Source organism: Fundulus heteroclitus, unplaced genomic scaffold (assembly GCF_011125445.2).
Source record: "Fundulus heteroclitus isolate FHET01 unplaced genomic scaffold, MU-UCD_Fhet_4.1 scaffold_28, whole genome shotgun sequence".
Classification (NCBI taxonomy): domain Eukaryota; kingdom Metazoa; phylum Chordata; class Actinopteri; order Cyprinodontiformes; family Fundulidae; genus Fundulus; species Fundulus heteroclitus.
In genome coordinates, this window is record NW_023396689.1 from 817556 (window position 1) to 838640 (window position 21085).

The following is a 21085-nucleotide window of genomic DNA, read 5'->3' on the forward strand; positions in this document are numbered from 1 at the left end:
ATATTCATATTTACAGCAACCTAGTTTATGCAAAAGGGGGAAGACAGAAGTGCCTCAAGTGTCTCTCAAATGGCATACACAGAAAGGAATGGCAAAATGCTGCAAAACTTTTGACTAATTTATTCCCAAAACATAAAAAATACCATCATTAATCAGATTTGATCAGTTTTTAATCCATCCAAAATCCCAAGACCTTGATCATTCAAATAAATCTTTTTAAACACCCATGCCTCATTGTTAAAAATCCAGACAAGCATTCATCCTGATAGTGTTTACGCTGACCTTTTTTAGCCTAAAAAGAGTTTGTGGGTGTGCCTGTTACTTTAATTACAAATGCAGGGTGTAAACACTCGAGACAAAACATTCAGGCCATTCTTGTAACTACACATCCATAACATACACATAATATAAACAACCTTTTCACACTGTTTTTTTTTAACTTTTTTCTTTCTTTTCTCCTGCTTTCTTATCATGGAAATGCATCTATTTTACTAACAAAGTACACATTTTTTTAAAAAGAAATAAAATATAATAAACCAACAGGACATAGGCCTTTGTATGGAACCATGGTGAACTACTAGAGATTCAAGGAGTATACAAACATTTTTACCTGAAAGTAGGATAATGCATGTGTGCATGATGAGTAAGCTGGAAATTATGATGAATATATTCCAACACATTACACATGCCCTAGCACATGGTTACTGTAGTTAGAATATGGGTGACAGATGGACTAAACAAGGCTCTCAAAGCCTCTTTTCCTGCTGAAAGCTCTGCTGGGATTCAATCAGGAGAACCACTCTGATGAAAACATCTTGATAATGGCCTTGTCTCACCGAGATGGGGCTGGACAGTGGAGGGGTTGAGGCATGGATATTAGGACAGCTAGATATGATGGGTGTGTGAGTGGCTTGTTGGAAAAGTAGTTTAGTATCTGTGACTGTAGAGAGCAGGAGGATGTCTCTGTCGAGAACCGAAGAAGCATGTTCATGGCCAGATGGTGTTTCTGAATTTGTGACCACACTGTGACATAAGCGAAACAAACGGATATGTGCTTGATTGAAAGAAAAAAACTTTACTGAAGGCCCTTACACTCAGTTTTTGGATCAGTTGTCAGATTTCTTATCTGATTTGGTGTTAAATACTGATAAGGTTATTATAGTGGGTGATTTTAACATTCATGTTGACACTGAATGTGATAACCTTAGTGTAGCCTTTATAACTATCCTAGATTCAATTGGTTTTGCTCAAAATGTGCATAAACCGACGCACTCTTGGCTCCATACTTTAGACCTTGTTCTGAAATATGGCATTGATTGTGAAGAATTAACAGTATTCTCTCACAACCCTGTCCTGTCTGATAATTTTTTAATAACATTTGAGTTTAATCTAACTGAGTTCTCCACCCCCAAAAGATGGTTCCATTATAGTAGATCTTTATCGGATAATGCTGTATCAAAACTTAAAGAGTCTGTCCCCCTTTTAATATCCTCAGTATTGCAGAAATGCCCTGTAGATGGCAGCAATGTTGTTTCTTCCCATTCACAAATCGATACCTTTGCTAACAATGTGACTTCCTCATTGCGTTCTGCATTAGACAATGTAGCTTCCATGATAAAGAAGGTGATTATTCACAGGAAGCTGGCTCCCTGGTTTAATTCAGAGCTGCGTTCCTTTTGCTCCGCCTCTCTGCCTGCTCGGACGCTTTTTTCTCTGCTCCCTGCTTGCTTGCATTTTCCTGCGTTTTACTTTTTATCTCCTTTTTATCTCTTTGCCAAAACCACGGAAAGTTGGATTTAGTTATTTTTATTTATTTTCTTTTTATTTATTTTTGATTTTGATTTTGCAAAGATGCCTACCTTCACCACAGTGGACCTTGACACGCTTCTACAAAAGATCGCCGTTATAGAACAGAAGATATGCCGACTCGAACTGAATTATGATGTAAACGGCGCGTATGGAAATGAAACAACCCTGCCTGCGACTCCAAACGGGGACCACCAGCCCAGCAACTCTCTGAACAAACAGATCCCTGAGGAAAACAAGAATCCCTGGACCACTCTGGGTGCAAGACCAAAGGATCAACGAACCCCACGCCTAGACAAAGAAAACTGGCCGAGACTACAGAGAGATGTCCCAGGACAAGTGAAACAACAGCGGACTGTTCCCACAACAAATGATAGGAGTAAACCTGCTGGAAATGCTGGAATTCCTTTACGAAACAGATTCGCTCCGCTCCAAAATGTGACCCAGGAGAATCATGACAACACTCAGAGGTACGTCAACGACTTTCGCTCTAATACATCAGAGAAAAGACATGCCACGGGGCCAAGGACCCTGATTTTATGCAGTGGGTCTGTATGTGGGATTAAACATTTCTGTAACAAGAAAAACACAGAGGTCGACTCAAACTATGGCCTGGTGTCTGATTTATTAGACATCCTTCCAAGGATCTTGAAAGAGCGCCCGACCTTGGAAAAACTCATAATAATACAAGCTGAAGCCCTGGGCGACGTCACCCGGATAAGAAAATCAGAAGTATTGAAAGAGGATTACATTCGTCTGTTGAACTTAGTTCATGGCAAAAATGTCAAGGTGCTTCTGAGCGGCCCTTTCCCGCCCGTGGCTTGTGGAGACGAGATTTTTTCCCGAATTCTGATGCTAAACAAATGGCTGGAAAAAACATGCAAAGAAACAACTGTAACCTTCATAGACAACTTTAACATCTTCTGGGAAAGAAGACATCTGTTCAACAGAGATGGCTTCTCTCTAAATAGGTCAGGTGCAAAACGGCTGATTTCAAACATCTTCTATTCTGTGAACCATTTGTCATCAGCTTTGTCCCAAAACAATGTACATCCAGTGTCTAAACAAAAGATAAGCCCAGTGCAGCCCAAACAAGCCAAGATAAACATGGCCAGAAAGATGACACAGAAAGAGGCTTTCTCAGAGCTACAGGAGGATTCATCCCAGATCTTAGCAGGACAAAGAGAGGACCAAGAAAATCCATCGTCACGAACACCGGTCCGGACTACACCCGCCTCGCCTTCCTCTCCACAAAGCCCAGAGGTTCCTTTTCTGGAATTTTCTCCCAACATGAACAAAGTATTTAAGATTGGCCTACAGATGACATCCTCTCCATATAGCCACAGCTCTGTGACTAAACCAGCATCTTCCAAAGGCCGCAGAGCCCCAGATCCTCCTCTACGTTCACGGAACATGCCTGTCCTCAAGACCTTCAGATTACTTCGCTGTGATACACAGCGGGCCCTCGCTGCACGTTTATCAGACAAGACAGTTTCAAGAATCAGCTTGGGTCTTTTCCCGGGAATTACGGAATATCTGTGATGATTCGTGGCAGAAAAAAGAAAAACAAAAGGATAAACAGGAACAAATACTTGAAAGTCATTAACTGTCAGATGCAACCTGCCACAGAGACATCATCAACCACCAAATCATATAAACTAGGTTTATTAAACATTAGATCTCTGTCAGGAAAATCCCTTTTAATTAATGACTTTATCATTGACAACAATCTTGATGTTATGTTTTTAACAGAAACATGGTTACATGAATCTAATGAAGAAGTAATACTGCTGGAGTCAACACCTCCAAACTACAATTTCCTTTGTGAGAGCAGACAGCAAAGGAAAGGTGGAGGAGTAGCAACATTGTTTAATGATTCACTAAAGTGTAAAAAGGTGTTTTTGGGAAATTTTGACTCTTTTGAACATTTGGCTCTCAAGGTAAAGAGCCCGGTACGAACTATGTTTCTGAATGTTTACAGGCCTCCTAAGTCCACATCAAACTTTTTTAAGGATTTTAGTGACCTCTTGTCTGTGATATGTGTTGATTATGACTGTTTAATTATTGTGGGAGACTTCAACTTTCACGTTGACAACCCTGAAGACAGAAGTGCAAAAGAACTGTGTGACACACTTAGAAACTTTGGTTTAACTCAGAATGTTAAACAGCCAACACACAAGCAGGGGCATATTTTAGACTTAATCATCACTAAAGGTCTAAACATTTCACAGGTCAATGTAACTGATGTTGCCTTATCCGATCACTTCTCCGTTACCTTTGAATGTATCATTACCAGTGACTCATTTAGCCAAAGGGACATCGTAAGAAAACGCACCTTTAAGGACAATGCCACTGAAACTTTTATTCAAGCTTACTCTGCTACTTCAACCTTGGGCTGCAACTCAGTAGATGAGCTAGTAGATAACTTTCAGTCTAAAGTCTCAGACATCATTGACTGCATTGCTCCAGTTAAAGTGAAAGTTGTTTACGGGAAGAAAAAATCTCCTTGGAGAAATGCTCCATCAGTTAGAAGTGAAAAGAGGGAATGTCGAAAAGCTGAACGCAGGTGGAGAAAGAATACACTCCAGGTTCACTATGACATCTATAAAGAGAGACTTAACAGATATAACTTACAATTGAAAAATGCAAGAGAATCTTTCTTCTCTGAGATCATTAAGAAAAACATTAATAATGCTCGTGTCTTATTTTCCACAGTCGACAGGTTAACAAATCCTCCTGTGTCCGTGGCTTCAGAACTCCACTCCACCAGGGCCTGCAATGAATTTGCTAACTTCTTTACTGAGAAAATCCTAAAAATAAGAGGATCAGTTTGTACTTCCACACCAGCTCCAGAACCAAAGCCGTACTCAGCTGGAACTTATCCTGACAAAATGTCCCAATTCAGCCAAATAAACTACAAAAGCTTAGAGCAGATCATTCAGCAGCTAAGTTCCTCTTCATGCTGTCTTGATGTTCTACCCACAGCTTTCTTTAAAAAAGTTTTACCTGTCATAGCGTCTGATTTGACCCAGATAATAAACACGTCCCTTCTGTCAGGTGTTTTCCCCCAGTCCCTAAAAACAGCAATTATCAAACCACTGCTGAAAAAGAATAATTTAGACAAACTTCTACTCCAGAACTACAGGCCCATCTCAAACCTCCCCTTTATCAGTAAGATTATTGAAAAAGCTGTGTTTCAACAATTAAACACCTTCTTAACAACGACCAGCTGCTTTGACGTTTTCCAGTCAGGTTTCCGTGCTCACCACAGTACAGAGACCGCCCTTATCAAGGTGTTTAATGACATCCATATAAATACAGACTGTGGAAGAACCACCGTGCTGGTACTATTGGACCTTAGTGCAGCATTTGATACTGTCGATCACTCCATTCTGTTAGAACGCCTGGAGAACTGGGTCGGCCTCTCTGGTACAGCACTCAACTGGTTTAAATCCTACTTAAAGGACAGAGACTTTTTTGTATCAGTAGGTAACTTTACATCAGAGATGACAAAAATCCCATTTGGGGTTCCCCAAGGGTCCATTCTGGGTCCCCTCCTATTCAATATCTACATGCTCCCTCTAGCCCAGATAATAAAAAATAACAACATCAGCTACCATAACTATGCAGACGACACACAGCTCTACATCACCATGTCACCAGGTGACTATGAACCAATTCAGGCACTGAGTAAATGCCTAGAAGAAATCAATACGTGGATGTGCCAAAATTTTCTCCAATTGAATAAAAACAAAACTGAAGTAATAATATTTGGACCAATAGAGGAAAGATCAAAAGTTAGCACACAGCTTCAGTCGCTTCAGCTAAAAACCACAAATCAGGCCCGAAACCTGGGTGTAGTGATGGACTCAGACCTGAACCTTCAAAAGCATCTAAAGACAGTTACAAGGTCGGCTTTCTATCACCTGAGGAACATTTCCAGGATTAAAGGACTAATGACTCAGCAGGATCTAGAAAAACTAATCCATGCGTTTATTTTTAGTCGAATTGATTACTGCAACGGTGTTTTCACAGGTCTGCCTAAAAAGTGGATCAGACAGCTGCAGCTGATCCAGAACGCTGCTGCCCGCGTCCTCACTAAGACTAAGAAAGTAGAGCACATCACCCCAGTTCTAAAGTCCTTACACTGGCTCCCTGTATCTCAGAGAATAGACTTTAAAATACTTCTGTTAGTCTATAAATCCTTAAATGGCTTAGCTCCTAAATATATCACAGACTTGTTATCAGCGTATAAACCATCCAGACCACTCAGGTCTTCTGACTCCAGCCTGCTCTGCATACCTAGAACCAGAACCAAACATGGAGAAGCAGCTTTTAGTTCCTATGCTCCAATTATCTGGAACAAACTTCCAGAAAACTGTAAAAGTGCGGAAAGCCTGAGTTCTTTTAAATCAAGATTAAAAACACATTTGTTTAAAATTGCCTTCAACTGTCCTAGTTAACTGAATCACCACTTTTTTGTTCTATTTTCTATCTATATTTTATTCCTACTTGCTCTTATTCTGTTTTATTTTGCTATGTTTTAATCATGTAAAGCACTTTGCATTGTCTTTGTACTGAATTGTGCTATATAAATAAATTTGCCTTGCCTTGCCTTGCCTTGAAGCACAATGTTAGGAAATTGAAGAGAAAATGGCGCTCTACACACCAAGAGAAATCCTACCTAATCTGGAGGGACAGTCTATTGTTGTATAACAAGACCCTTCGCAGAGTTAGAGCAGCATATTTTTCATCATTAATTGAAGAGAATAAAAATAATCCTAGATTTCTTTTTAGTACAGTTGCCAAACTTACCCAGAGCCACAGCTCTGTTGATCCATCCATTCCCTTAGCTCTTAGTAGTAATGATTTTATGGGATTCTTCAAAAATAAAATTGATGTCATTAAAAATAAAATAATTGGCACCCTCCCAAACATGATTACCTCGTCCTCAGTAAGTGAGGCAGCATTGGAGAAATCTTTAGAACCTGCGCAGTGTTTGAACTGTTTAGAAGCAGTAGAGCTTTCTGAGCTATCTAAAATTTTAGCTTCATCTAAACCTTTTACCTGTATGTTAGACCCAATCCCAACCAAGATGTTTAAGTACATATTCCCTTTGATCAGTGGCACTATTTTAGACATGATTAATCTATCCTTAGTAAATGGATATGTACCACAGGTTTTTAAAGTAGCTGTTATTAAACCTTTACTTAAGAAACCTTCTCTTGGTCAAGATGAGTTAGTAAACTACAGACCTATATCTAATCTTCTTTTCTTATCTAAAATTATTGAGAAAGTAGTTGCTAATCAACTTTGTGAACATTTACAAAGCAATGACCTACTTGAGGAGTTTCAGTCAGGCTTCAGAGCTCATCATAGCACTGAAAGAGCTCTAGTGAAGGTCACTAATGATATTCTCATGGCCTCAGATAATGGACTTGTGTCTGTACTTGCCCTGTTAGATCTCAGTGATGCATTTGATACAGTTGATCACAATATTCTCCTACAAAGACTTGAACATACTGTAGGGATTAAGGGGAAAGCATTAGGCTGCTTTAAGTCTTATCTATCGAACAGATTCCAGTTTGTTCATGTTAATAATAAATCTTCCTCAAACTCTAGGGTCACCTGTGGAGTACCACAGGGTTCAGTCTTTGGACCAATTCTCTTTACTATATATATGCTTCCGATCGGCAAAATTATCAGACAGCATGGGATTAATTTCCACTGTTATGCTGATGATACTCAGCTATATTCATCCATAAATCCTGATGAACCCAATCAATTACTTCGACTGCAGTCATGTCTTGATGACATCAAAAGCTGGATGACTTTAAATTTCCTGCATCTAAATTCTGACAAGACCGAAGTTGTAATCTTTGGGCCAGAGTCCTCAAAAAATAAACTTCTTAACCAATCACTTAATCTGGGTGGCATTAGCTTGGCCTCTGGTAATAAAGTAAAAAATCTTGGTGTTATTTTTTAACCAAGACATGTCATTTAAATCCCATATTAAACAGGTTTCCAGAGTTTCCTTTTTTCACCTCCGGAATATCGCCAAAATTAGAAACATTCTGTCCTGGAGTGATGCTGAAAAACTGGTCCATGCATTTGTTACTTAAAGGCTGGACTATTGTAATTCTTTACTATCAGGAAGTCCACAAAATGCAGTTCAAAGTCTTCAGCTGATCCAAAATGCTGCAGCAAGAGTTCTGATGAAGATCAACAGGCGGGATCATATTTCTCCAATTTTAGCTTCCCTTCATTGGCTTCCTGTTAAATCAAGAATAGAATTTAAAATTCTTCTTCTAACGTATAAAGCCCTTAATAATCAAGCTCCATCATATATCAGAGCTCTGATTACCCCGTATGCTCCTAACAGAGCACTTCGCTCTCAGACTGCAGGTCTGCTGGTGGTTCCTAGAGTCTCTAAAAGTAGAATGGGAGGCAGATCCTTTAGCTATCAGGCTCCTCTCCTGTCGAACCAACTCCCAGTTTTGGTCCGTGAGGCAGACACCCTGTCTACTTTTAAGACTAATCTTAAAACTTTCCTTTTTGACAAAACTTATAACTAGAGTGGCTCATGTTACTCTGAGCTACCTTTATAGTTTTACTGCTATAGGCTTAGGCTACTGGAGGATATCAGGATCTAATTTTCTCACTCTATAGAGTTCTACTGTTCTTCAATTATGCATTATGTGTTGTCATTTCTGCTTTAACTTTCTGTTCTCTCTCTTTTATCTTCATAGTAGGTACACCTGGTCTGGCGTTCTGTTAACTGTGACATCATCCAGAGAAGACGGCTCACCCGCTATTACCATCTAACGTAGAACAGATTACTGGGTCAATGTGTGCTTCTGTGCTTTTTTGTCTCTCTTGTTGTGTCTCTGCTCTGTCTTCTGTAACCCCCAGTCTTTCGAGGCAGATGACCGTTCATACTGAGCCCGGTTCTGCCGGAGGTTTTCCTTTCCATTAATGGGGAGTTTTTCTTCCCACTGTCGCTTCATGCTTGCTCAGTATGAGGGATTGCAGCAAAGCAATGTACAATGCAGACAACTCTCCCTGTGGCTTTACGCTTCCCTAGGAGTGAATGCTGCAGATCGGGACTTTGATGCAATCAACTGGTTTCCTTATATAGGACATTTTTGACCAATCTGTATAATCTGACCCAATCTGTATAATATGATTGAACTTGACTTTGTACAGTGCCTTGAGATGACATGTTTCATGATTTGGCGCTATATAAATAAAATTGAATTGAATTGAAATTGAATTGAATACTATGCATTTGGATAAGGTTGGATCAGATTAGAATACTGGTATTTCATAACTTAACTGGGTTTCAAACTATTCAGCCAAATAGTATATGGAAAATATAAAAGGAAATTTATATCACATAAGTCCCAAAAACTGCTGAATTTGCAGAAGGAAATCCCATGACCTTCTCCCCAACAATTGGTTACAATACTAGAAACCAAAGTCAATTGCAATGCTGAAAGTATCATTGGTGGAAACACATTGAGATTTATTGAGGCAATTAAGTTAACAGAGAGTCCTCATCTGATGTAATAGATGGCAAATGCACTTGCTTGATGAATCTAAAAAGGTTACAGAAGTGATTGGAGTCAATGCTGAGATCATCATGATGACATGGTTACAATACAATAGTTGTACACAAAGCCAGAATCTTCAGTTGAGATCTTAGAACCTGGAATTTGCTGATACATCCAGCTTTCAAGTCCAACCAGGGAACTAGGTTTTAATATGCCTCCAGGTCTTGCCCAGTAAAGTAAAAAGGAAATGCCAGGAAACCAGATTTCTGTGTACAGTTTGAAGTCCATAGACTGAATATTGCTGATACCAACAGCCTTTATGACATTCATTTGTTATGTCACGGAGCCATTGCGGGGAGTGTTGGACTAGTGGTTAGAGCAGCGTGCTTGCACTCAGAAAAGGATGCAAGTACCCAGTTCGATCCCCAGCGCCTGCACTCTGGGTCCCTGAGCAAGACCCTTAACCCCCGATTACTCCCCGGGCGCCACACATGGCAGCCCACTGCTCCCCAAGCGGATGTGTTAAAAGCAGAGAACACATTTTGTTGTAATGTATGTTTCAATGTATGTTTCAATGACAATAAAGATGATATTACTATTACTATTACTATTACATTATAAATATTTGGTACTCTAGGATGTAAAAAATATGTTTAAGGTAGAAAGTGACAAAACTGCATGACCTATATACAATATTACCCAGGTTTATAATCTCTTGCTCATTAACAATATATACAAAATTATCCAGAATTGTTCTTCTATGGTTAAAATTATTCATTAGTGGCTTTCTGGTCTGTCTTTTACTGATAATAACTACATAATAATAATAATAATAATAATAATAATAATAATAATAGTCAAATACATAAGAAATACTCTCTGTGGTTTAGAAGCCTGGAGAACTCCTTGTACATTTACTTTTCTGCGTCATTGCGGTTGACAAGGGATGAATACATGCTTGCATACATAATTTTACAGTTGCATTTAAAGTATAAACCGTGAAATCCCCACATTAAATCTGTATTTTGCTCTGCAAGAGACTGGATGTAAGAATGCTGGCATTTAAGTTGCAAAGTGAATTTGATTAAAGCATTATTGGTTGCAGGAGTAAGGTAGACAGTTTTGTTTTATAAAATCTACACTGAATTTTTATGCGATTGTGATTGTGGTGTTTGGGTTTCGTTTCATGTCTCTGTTTCTTTATTTTATTGTTTAGCTGTTAATTATTCTCCCTTAGCCAGAGCCACAAGGTTGGACTCTTCTCTACTCTACTCTTTTGTTATGCCAGAAGCTGTTTGAATATGCTTATTATTATTATTATTATTATTAATTATAATTTGGTATTATAATTTAAGTAATAAGTCATTCAACTCAAAATTCCGCCATAACAAAATATAGTTCAAATAGTGGTGATGTTAGCTAGAAGCTTATAATGATTTATACTACTAATGCATTAATTAACTAGCTGTTATGAACTCATTTATGCTGGAATAAATGATGTGGTCGGATTTTAACCGACGGGGTTTATCCGGCAGACTGTGAGAACCCCAATATAACTGCAATTAGAGTTAAAATCCTTATTCCTTATCACCATCCAATGATAGTGTCTCTGTATTAATATCAGATGTTAACTTCCAATAGGAGGTTACTCTGAATTCTGAATAACCATGCAACTGTGAATTGGATTGAACACAAAACAATTTCTATTCCGCAGTTGTTGTTTTCATTGAACCAAAAGCAATTCCCTGTTACAGTAATTCTCTGATTCAACAACCTTGGAAATCTTACTCACTACTAAAACTAAACATGCAAAATATATAGGGAAATAAAAGAACAAAACAAAAAAAAAACAAATGGATTAAAATGAGCGGTTAGCGAATCTTAGTTCAACTCTCAGTTGTTTAAACCACACATTCAAGACGTCGGCATTTGACGTCACAGCACTGAGAGGCAGGAACCCGCTTCGGGAATCCGGACGGACGCTGCAAGGCTCTGACAACAGCTAGGTCTAACTGGCTAGGCGACACTCTCCCAAGATGGCGACTATGATGACGTATGATCTACAATTTTGCGTGATGCGTGAAGGGAGGTCCTAATGATGTCACCACGCTTACGCTAATGGGGGTGGTACCTCGGCCAGAGGGGAACGGCTGACTGGCTGACTCAACAGTTTAAACAAACCGCGAACTGAGCTCTGACAAAGAGATTGAACTGCTGATAAGCGGGAAGCAAAGATGGAAACGATGAGATAGAGGAAAAAGATGGAAGAATTTGGAAAAAGAGTTACAGCAGGACCCGCAGCGGGGTCTTTACGAACCGCAAAATCAAATACAGCCAATGTTGCTTTCACAAACGCATGCACATACACTCTAAAAAATATCCGTAGATTTTACAGTTAAATACAGTAAACCATGGAAATTTAAGACCGTAAATTGGAAATCAGTTTTAGACTGTTTCTTTAACAAGTAATTACCGTAAATAAGATAATTAGCAAAAAATGTAATTTTTACAGTTTTTTGTCAGAAAATTTACATTAACCTGCTGTTAAAAAAAATCTTGTAATACTTTTAACAGTAATATGCTGTAATTTTTCTAGTAGTACATACTGTAGTTTTTGCACTCATCTTTCTTAAATAATACAGTTAGTAGCTGTTAAAAATGCATACTGTTGTGACAATTACAGAAACATACTGTAATTTTTCTAGCAATGTATACCGTAGTTTTTGCATTCAATAATTATAAAGTATACAGTTCGAAACTGTTCAATATGCATCCTGCTGTGGCAATTACAAATATATACTATAATTCTTCTAGCAGTGTATATAGTAATTTTTACATTTAATTAATCTAAAGTATACAGTTCAAAACTGTCAATATGCATACTGTTGTGGAAATGGAAAAAAAATTGTAGTAGCCTATGGTGTAACCTTTGCAATGAATTCTCCTGATAGCCCAAATTATGTAAAAATAAACAAATACTTGCAATCGTCTTAAGATGGGTCCTGAATCTGGAATCTATTAAAGTTTGACTTTTTGAATGGAATTATGGAAATTAAATATCTTTCCATGAAATTTTCTGTACTGTAAATTATTTTGTTGCCAATATTGGATTTTTTTTCATTAACAAATAAATTAAAATAATCTGTACTCAGTCACTGACAATGTTTTAGAGATATTTGTAGTCTAAATTGTAATATAATTTATTCGGTTTAACAAAAGTCATGTAAGTCAACTTTCCTGCCTGTAGACCTGACAGGCAGCCTGTAGTCAATCTTAATTAATAGCCCAACAGGGGCCCCCTGCACCTGGTCGGTGCGGACAGGCGAAGTGAAGCTCTGGCGGTACTTTGGAAGCGGTGGATTTGAACGGACCAATCAGTGCGCTGCATTTGAGGACCCGTCGCACTCGGTGGTTCGCGTTTTTGTCCAGTTATTCCGCTCAGATTGTTCAGAGACTTCATCATCCAACCTTCTCCATCTGATCGGCTCTCTTTCTCAGGTAAGGAAATATTGCGGAAAACTTCAGAAAACATTGCAAACATTGCGAATTGCATTCAGTTGGTTGAAAAGAAATTTCAGGGGAAACAAGGAAAAAAGCAGTTGTGGAAAGTTACCCTCTCCACAAAGCTGTTGCTTACATCTCTTTTGTATCGCCATTGCTGTAAGCTATCCATCGAAGTAATATATTTAAGATGTATTCGTGCAACATGTGTGCAGAAACAGTTAAATCTGTTAAAGCCTTTGTTCTCCATTGCAGACTGCATCGCAACGAACCGAGGCGTATGTTCAAGTGTGTTGCAGCCGGTTGCAAGCAGGTATGTACTGGTTATGCAGCATTAAAAGCACACTTCTATCGTCATCATAATAGCATGCCAACAGTTGCTCTGTACACAAGTTTAACGAAATTAAAATGCACAGTTCCACTTTGTAAATGGCAGTGTGAAGGAATAAAAGCTTTGGTTGTTCACTTGAAGGAGCATATAGTAGAGGGGCGCCAAGTAACTTGCCCTGTGAAAGGGTGCACCTCTGTGTTTCGTGTAAAATCTTCCTTTACCTCTCACATCTCCAGGAAACATAAAAATTATTTGGAAAATGTGATTTGTGAAACAAGTAATGAAGATACTCAGAGTGCTGCAAGTGCTACCACAAAAGATTCCAGTGTGCCAGATGCAGAAGACACAGTCATAGATGGACCAAATTTCAGTGACTTGTATCTTAGAAATGTATGTATGTTTTACATAAAACTACAGGGAAAGCATCTTCTTCCATCATCTACCATTCAAAACATTGTAGAAGAGATGCAGAATATACATGAATTGGGACAGACATACTCTTTAAATAGATTGAACTTGCTTCTTAAAGAAATTTCATTTGCAGATGAAGACATTGCAAAAATCTGTGATACAGTAAAACAGTCGGACTTGTTCTCAGCTTGCCACACAGGGCCGATGAGAACTGCTTATTCTAGAGCCCAGTGTTTTAAAGACATGTTCAAATATGTGGAACCCAAAAAAGTGTTGTTGGGCAAAGATGAGGACAGAAAAGATAGATTTGCATACTATGTTTCTGTGCTAAATACGTTAAAAGGTATGTTAGATTCCAAATATTGGAAGGGCCTAATGATGGCTCATGGCGTTTCAAAAGCTGATGTTCTCTCTGACTGTGACGACGGTAAGGTGTTTATGTCCAACGTATTTTTTCAAGAAAACCCAAATTGTCTCTAGCTGGTTCTCTATCAAGATGCATTTGAAGTTGTGAACCCATTGGGATCTGCAAAAAAAAGCACAAGATCTTGGCTGTTTACTTTTCTCTACTCAATATGCCACCCCATGTCCGATCAAATACTGATCATATGCAGTTGGTCTTGTTGTGTAGAGAGAAGGATTTCAAGGAATTTGGCCATTCCATAGTTTTTTCAGAACTGTTGACTGACTTGAAAATACTAGAGGAGAATGGGATAACTATGGCAGATGAATCAGTTGTGAAAGGAGCACTGTATTGCATTGCTGGAGACAACTTGGGCTCTCACTGCATCGGGGGTTTTATGGAAAATTTCAGTACATCTCAGTACTTCTGCAGATATTGTCTGATTACTCGGTCTGAATTTCAGAGTGAAAATCCAGCTATCATTGGACCAGAGCGGACTCCAGAAACGTATCAATCTGCCACTGAACAGCTGGAAAGAGAGGAGGTGACAGAAGTACAGGGGATTAAGTTCAGGTCAGTGTTTAATACTTTAGAGAACTTCAATGTTTGTTCACCAGGCATGCCCCCTTGTCTTGGACATGACATCTTCGAGGGTGTCTTCTCATATGATGTTGCCCTTTATCTCAAATACATGATTGTCAAAAAGAAATGGCTGACATACACAATTTTGAACAGGCGCATCAGACAATTCAAATACAAAGCAACAGATGCTTGTTCCAAACCTTGTGCTGTCACTCCAAAAGCACTGAAACTCAGTGGACAAGCAGTACAAAACTGGAATTCCTTGAGACTGTTGCCTCTGTTAATTGGTGATAAGGTGCAGGGTTCACAAGATGATATATGGCAGTTAACATTGCAGCTTAAGGATATTATTGACCTGATTTGTGCTCAGCAAATTTCCAAGCCTCAGGTTGCATATTTGAATGTTCTCATCCAGGAATATTTGGAAACCAGGAAGGTATTGTTTCCAGATAACGCACTGAGACCTAAACATCATTATTTACAGCACTATCCAGGGCTGATTCTGAAATTTGGTCCACTCATCAGGCTCTGGACCATGCGGTTTGAGAGCAAACATAGTTACTTCAAAAGATGTGCCAGACAACTGAAGAACTTCAAAAATCTGTGTTTGACTCTTTCAGAGAGACATCAAATGTTACAGGCCTTTCTTTCTGCTGGAACAGTCACTCTCCCAACCTTGCAAATAAAAGATGGCTCACCATTTTATTTAGAACTTTACAGTGAGGAAGTTAAAGGTGCAGTTCTTCATTTTGGGTTCACTGAAAAAAATACAATGACTCCCACAGATGTGCAGTATAATGGAATAATGTACAAGAAGGGCCAATTTGTAGTCAGTAGGAATGATGAGTCACTGGAGTTTGGTGAACTCATCCTTACTTTGGTGAAGGATGAATCTTCACTTCATTTTCTGATGAGAGTGTATCGTGGAGAATTTCTTCCACACTACCACATGTACTTTGTAAAAGATGAAACAAGAAGATTAGAATGCAGACACATTAGTAAACTGATTGACATATGGCCATTATCATCATACATAAAAGATGGGAATCAGTTTGTACCATTAAAGCATAGTGTTTTGGCAGTGTAAAGGCTTGATATTAATGGTTCAGAGATCAACCTTTTTTAGTGTTCTGTATTTCAACAGATATGATGGATACACAAAAGGACATCCGTGATGCCATTCGAGCAGTGCTTTCTGGTCTTTCACAGGACGTTTTGGCTGCTTTAGAGGATGTGTTGGAGAAACTCGGCACTACAACCACAGATGATTTCCAGTATATCACCGAAGGAGACTTATTGCCTGTGCTGAAGCCCATACAGGCCAGAAGACTGGTTGCTGCATGGGCCCAAAATAGTAAGTATTTTGAGATAAATTCTTGTGTAACTTTAGCATAAAAACATGTGCTTTACACCTAACTACAGATCTAAATTGAAAATAAAAGGTCAACAAAGACAAATTTCAATCATATTTCATATGTTTGTTTATTTGACAAGGACAACAATGTACAGCTTCTCATTTACACCTGGTAGTTCCTGTGCAGGGAACACACAACAGTCTGTTAGAAAAGGAAACACTCTACATTAACAGTTCCCTAACATTACTTTACACAAGTAATTTTGATATCACTAGCACAATTTAAAAGATGAAAAATTGTAATAGTAAAAAGTACATGTACTTGTATATATTTATGTATAACCTAATTTGATATGACCAGTCGATAAGATATTTCAAGATAATTGCAGTTTTGAGATTTAAGCATATTGTGAATATCTTGTTTTGATAAACATTTTTTTTCTTTACCAAAAACTTTTATACTTAATGTTTTTCAATTTCATGTGTTGTACCTTTCCAGACTCAATGGCTTCAACTTCAGGTGGGGCATCCTCCTCTCCACAGTCCGTTCAGTCCTCTCAATCTGCAGCCTCACTTTCACAACCATCGTCTGCTGCTACTTCATCGCATTCCCTGAGCTGCTCCCCAGTTTTGCCAACCTGGGTTGACAGTTTTCAGATACCATGGCAGAAGCTTCCAGAAGAGCTGATACAGACTTTGGAACGACAGAAAAGGCCAAGTGCACGACTTCGAAGACAAATGGTGAGGATTATTGTCTCTGAAATTATGCTGATTTGCAAGAATCCAACCAAACGCAACACTACTGAAATAGCAGAAAGGATGGTGAGCAGGTATCCAAAGTCACTTAAGGATGTCATTGATGGTGACGTTATTGGACTTGGTTATCATTCCCTGGTAAAACAACTCCAGGCAAGAATTGAAAATGTCAAACGACAAGACACACCAAAGATAACTAAACGCAGGGCAGAATCAGATAATGACACTGATGAGATACCTGCTGAGCAAAAAGCTAGTGTTCAAGACACGTATGGCTGTGTCAACTGGGCGCCAAAGTTTTTGCCCCTTTCTGAGACTGTAGAGAGTCAGCTTAAGAAAAAAGAAGACATGAAAAAGATGTTCAAAGACAAAAAATATGCTGCAGAAGATGTGAAAGAACTTATCAAGTCCACCTATTACACGCAACGAAAGGACATCAATAAAGGTACAAGCATCCTGAAGCTATGCCAAGAATGGCCTTTTTTGTTCCATGAAACTGGCATGGCAGAACACTTCCAGCAACTTACTGGCATAAGTCTGATGGAAGCCTTCTTCACCAATCTGGACAAAAAGGGGGAGCGCATTGTCAACTTCCTTAAAACTGTTTTTGCTCAGAAAGAAAAACAAGTTCTGGAGTCTCTCCTCAAGTTAGCAAGTGAAAAAGGTCAGTCCAGTGGTTGTACATAGATGATTCTTCTTCTACTTGCTTTTTTTGGTGAGAAGGAAGAGCATATGTTCCACTATGTTGAGAAGACGAGCCTTGCTGAAGAAGTTGAAATGAAGGATGTGCCAGCAACACCCTGCCTTATTGTGTGTGGTATGTCTGAACCAAGTTGACAAAGTAGTTGAATGGTTCACAAAGGGGCTTTTTGTGATATATATTTGTTCATGTTTTTTATTCAAAGGGTCCTCTTGCTTCACTGCGGACTGCTTCATGTTGAGTATTGATCAGAAGATTATCAATGACCACATCACTGCCTTCTCCTGTGCCATCTGCCTGATGTTTGGCAGTTACTACTGTTTTAATATACACTACCCAGTGGAACTGCGGTCAACACTGGAGTTCCTCCAAAGGTAATTCTTATACTTACACACAGTCTATATTTACCAGCAAGATAAAGTTTTCACAATATAGATCAGAATGTTACTAGTTATTGAAATATAATAAATACAAAAGACAATTGAAATGGAGGGGAATAAACTGCTAAATCTAAATATCCATCCATCCATCCGTCCGTCTTCTTCCGCTTATCCGGGGTTGGGTCGCGGGGGTAGCAGCTTCAGTAGGGAGGCCCAGACGTCCCTCTCCCCAGCCACTTGGGCCAGCTCCTCAGGAGGAATCCCAAGGCGTTCCCAGGCCAGCCGGGAGACATAGTCCCTCCAGCGTGTCCTGGGTCTTCCCCTGGGCCTCCTCCCGGTGGGACGTGCCCAGAACACCTCACCAGGGAGGCGTCCAGGAGGCATCCTGACCAGATGCCCGAGCCACCTCAACTGGCTCCTCTCGACGTGGAGGAGCAGCGTTGTTCATATATGAACAATGGAGAATTTGAATGTCCACTAAATCTAAATTTTCATGATACAAATAATGCCAGTAGAAACTGTGAAAATGTTTTATAATTTCTTTAGTGTTGCTGAGCAGTGTTTAAATTGTATATTTTTTATGGCCATGGAGACAGAAGAGTTCTTCAGTCTGTTTGTGAAGCAAGATAGGCACAAAAGCCTGTCACTAAATATTCCTCTGGCTCTGCCACTGAATCCAGCCACCACAAAGCTGGATCTCATGATATCTTTCTGTTAAGTCATTTCTAAACATAACATTAAATGTAAGAAAATTTATTTTCTTCAAGGTGTTTCTTTTCAATTAATCCGGAGAGAGGAACAAAAGTTGAGCATAGCAAGAGGAGGAAGATCTTTGCGGTCAACCCAAGAGTCCTGACACTCATCGCTGACATCGCAGACCATGAGTTGACTTAGACCATACTTTGTGAGTCATGTGATATGATGTGTAACGTTGTTATGTAAAACTGCATTTTATTGGTATTTAAGGTTTACACTGTAAGATTTCATATTTTTCATCTTCATGTTAAATCTTGCAAATTTATGTTAGACATTTTTTTTCTATATAACAGACGACAATAAAACAGATTTTATGCTGCACCACTGTCACAGCTTAATGAATATGTGGAGGATTTACAAGTTACAAATCAAAAAACCTGACAAACGTGAACAGTTTTAGTTATCTATTTCAGAAAATTTACAGTGGTGCCCAGCACATTTGTTAGAAAGTTCTTATTTCTGTGTATGTGCCAATTCCATATGATATGGATTATTCATTTGAAACACACTGCACCAGGGTTGAAGTGATAATGTTGTGTCATATCTGTTCAAACTGTTGCACTAATATAAGTGCTTGCTGCTTTTTGGAAGATGTGTTACAAGTTCTTTGTAATCAGTGTTCACAGGGTTGTGAGAAGTTTGTACAGCCCAAAAAGTTTTCATTAAATGGAAAAAATGGAATAAAGTTTGGTTTTTGAATATTTTATGTAAAATTTACTTATACTTTTCCATGTTTTTACCATTAGACAAATCTGGTAACACATTATTTAGCTGCTCTAATCGATTTGATAATTTTACCAAGTAAATTTGCACTTTTTAATTTCACAATTTGCACTAACTAAACATTTCTTTCATGTTTCAGTGTTAATTTTTCGCCAAAAAGTGTGATATTTGTAGTCTTTGTATTTTTTTTTCCATAGTTTTATACAACATTATGACTTCGAAGTCAGTAATTAACCATAAAATCAGCAATGCTGGTGCTCTTTTACCATTGAAGAAAAGGATAAATATCCTACATTTTTACATTTTTTTCACTTTGAAAAATAAAGACAAAACATGTATTAATACAGTAATTTAGGGAAATGTTAGCATGGTAAAACTGTTAAATTTACAGTAAAACGTTTTCAAATTTCATGGCATGAACTGCATCTTATATATCAATTTTAGGACAAAATATAATTTTTTATAATGGTAACAATAGTAATTTTTACTGTAAAAGGTTAAAAAATAAAAAATATTACCGTAGAATCAGCAAGACCAATACTCATCTATAAAAATATTTTACTGTAATTATGACGGTGAAATTCTGGCAACCACAGCTGCCAGTAAATTACCATTTAAAATACAGACAAAACCGTGTAATTATACAGGAATTCAGTGACATATTTTATAATTTAGACTGTTAATTTTACAGCAAAATACTTTCATATTTTATGGCTCTAACTGTATTTGTAACATTGTTTTAATGCAAATTTTAGGACAAAACTTGATCAATTTCAATGGTAAAAACTCATTTTTCGGTAAAAGGTTGAATAAAACACCATTTATTACTGTAGAATCAGCAATTGTAAAACTTTCAGACTGTAATTTTTACGGTTAAATTCTGGCAACCCCAGCTGCCAGTATTTTACCGTAAAAATGACTTTTTTTTTTCACAGTGTACAAAGAAAATATTCAGCAAAATAAACCCAACTCCGTCTTGGAGTAAAAAGCATTAACCTAAGTTCCTACACCTGCCCAGGCACTTCTGAAACACCCTGTGGGTGAAAAAGAAATAAAAGGGGAGAACCCCGTTACTTTGAGGGGATTCAGGAGTGAAATCCTGGCTCCGGAGTCCGCGAGTGTGCTGGAGCTCTTGACGACCACAGGTGCGCGGTTGTAGGCAGGAGCGGGCAGCAGCGGGGACAGGATGAAGAAGCTCCTTCGTCTCTTCCTCCGGGGTTACAGTCACTTTGCTCGGCCCAGCAAAAGCGTAGTCCTCTTTCAATCACTGGGAGATAAGGCGGCTCCCAGTCTTTGATCAGAGAGAATTAAAAAGTACCTTTTAAGTCGACCTCCCGCCTCAGCAAAGCAGGGAATAAAGTTTGCTTCGAAAAATCTCGGTCCAGCGAGAAATTCGAGCACGTGGCGTGGAGGTGAAAGTTTGGAGTAAAACAGCTGTGTGTCTTCTCAGGTTTGCGGTGTGCCAGGGAAGAAGGGAGATTGTCGTGCGTGACCGCAATAAATATATTTTCCCTAGTAACGCTATCTCTCCGCTCTGTCGTTGTGGCGGCGGCCATTTTTGGGCCGTGTTGCATGATGGGAGTTGGTGGCCATTTTGACCACATTGCATCATGGGGAATGCAGTCTGTCACGTCCTGAATTAATGCCATTCGTCACGTCTGAACTGGCATTACACTTTGAAAATAACAACCTATTCAACCACGTATTCAAGAATTTAATTTAAGCCCACATTTCTGTGATAAATCTTCTCATTTAGCCGTGGGCCACTCACCTGTGTTCCCCATTATTTAGGCTCCTCCTGGTCATTGTTTTTTTATGCTTACTATTGT

At 38.7% G+C, this 21085-nt stretch overlaps 1 protein-coding gene across 1 annotated transcript; it reads left to right on the forward strand.

The window, feature by feature from the left end:
- The first annotated feature begins 12552 nt into the window (after window positions 1-12552).
- Window positions 12553-19234, forward strand: LOC118559391. Its single transcript, XM_036130114.1, has 6 exons — window positions 12553-13173; window positions 14469-14578; window positions 15732-15941; window positions 16441-17514; window positions 17603-17771; window positions 18545-19234. Exons 3-4 carry the CDS (start codon window positions 15734-15736, stop codon window positions 17382-17384), a joined length of 1152 nt encoding a protein of 383 aa, XP_035986007.1. The 5' UTR covers window positions 12553-13173; window positions 14469-14578; window positions 15732-15733; the 3' UTR covers window positions 17385-17514; window positions 17603-17771; window positions 18545-19234.
- The last annotated feature ends 1851 nt before the right edge of the window (window positions 19235-21085 follow it).

What these genes read in the sequence shown, in the direction of transcription:
- LOC118559391 (XM_036130114.1), top strand. Translation starts at nt 15,734, where the DNA reads ATGATGGATACACAAAAGGACATCCGTGATGCCATTCGAGCAGTGCTT. An exon ending in TGCTGCATGGGCCCAAAATA is followed by an intron (nt 15,942 to 16,440) that starts GTAAGTATTTTG and finishes GTACCTTTCCAG; the next exon opens with ACTCAATGGCTTCAACTTCA.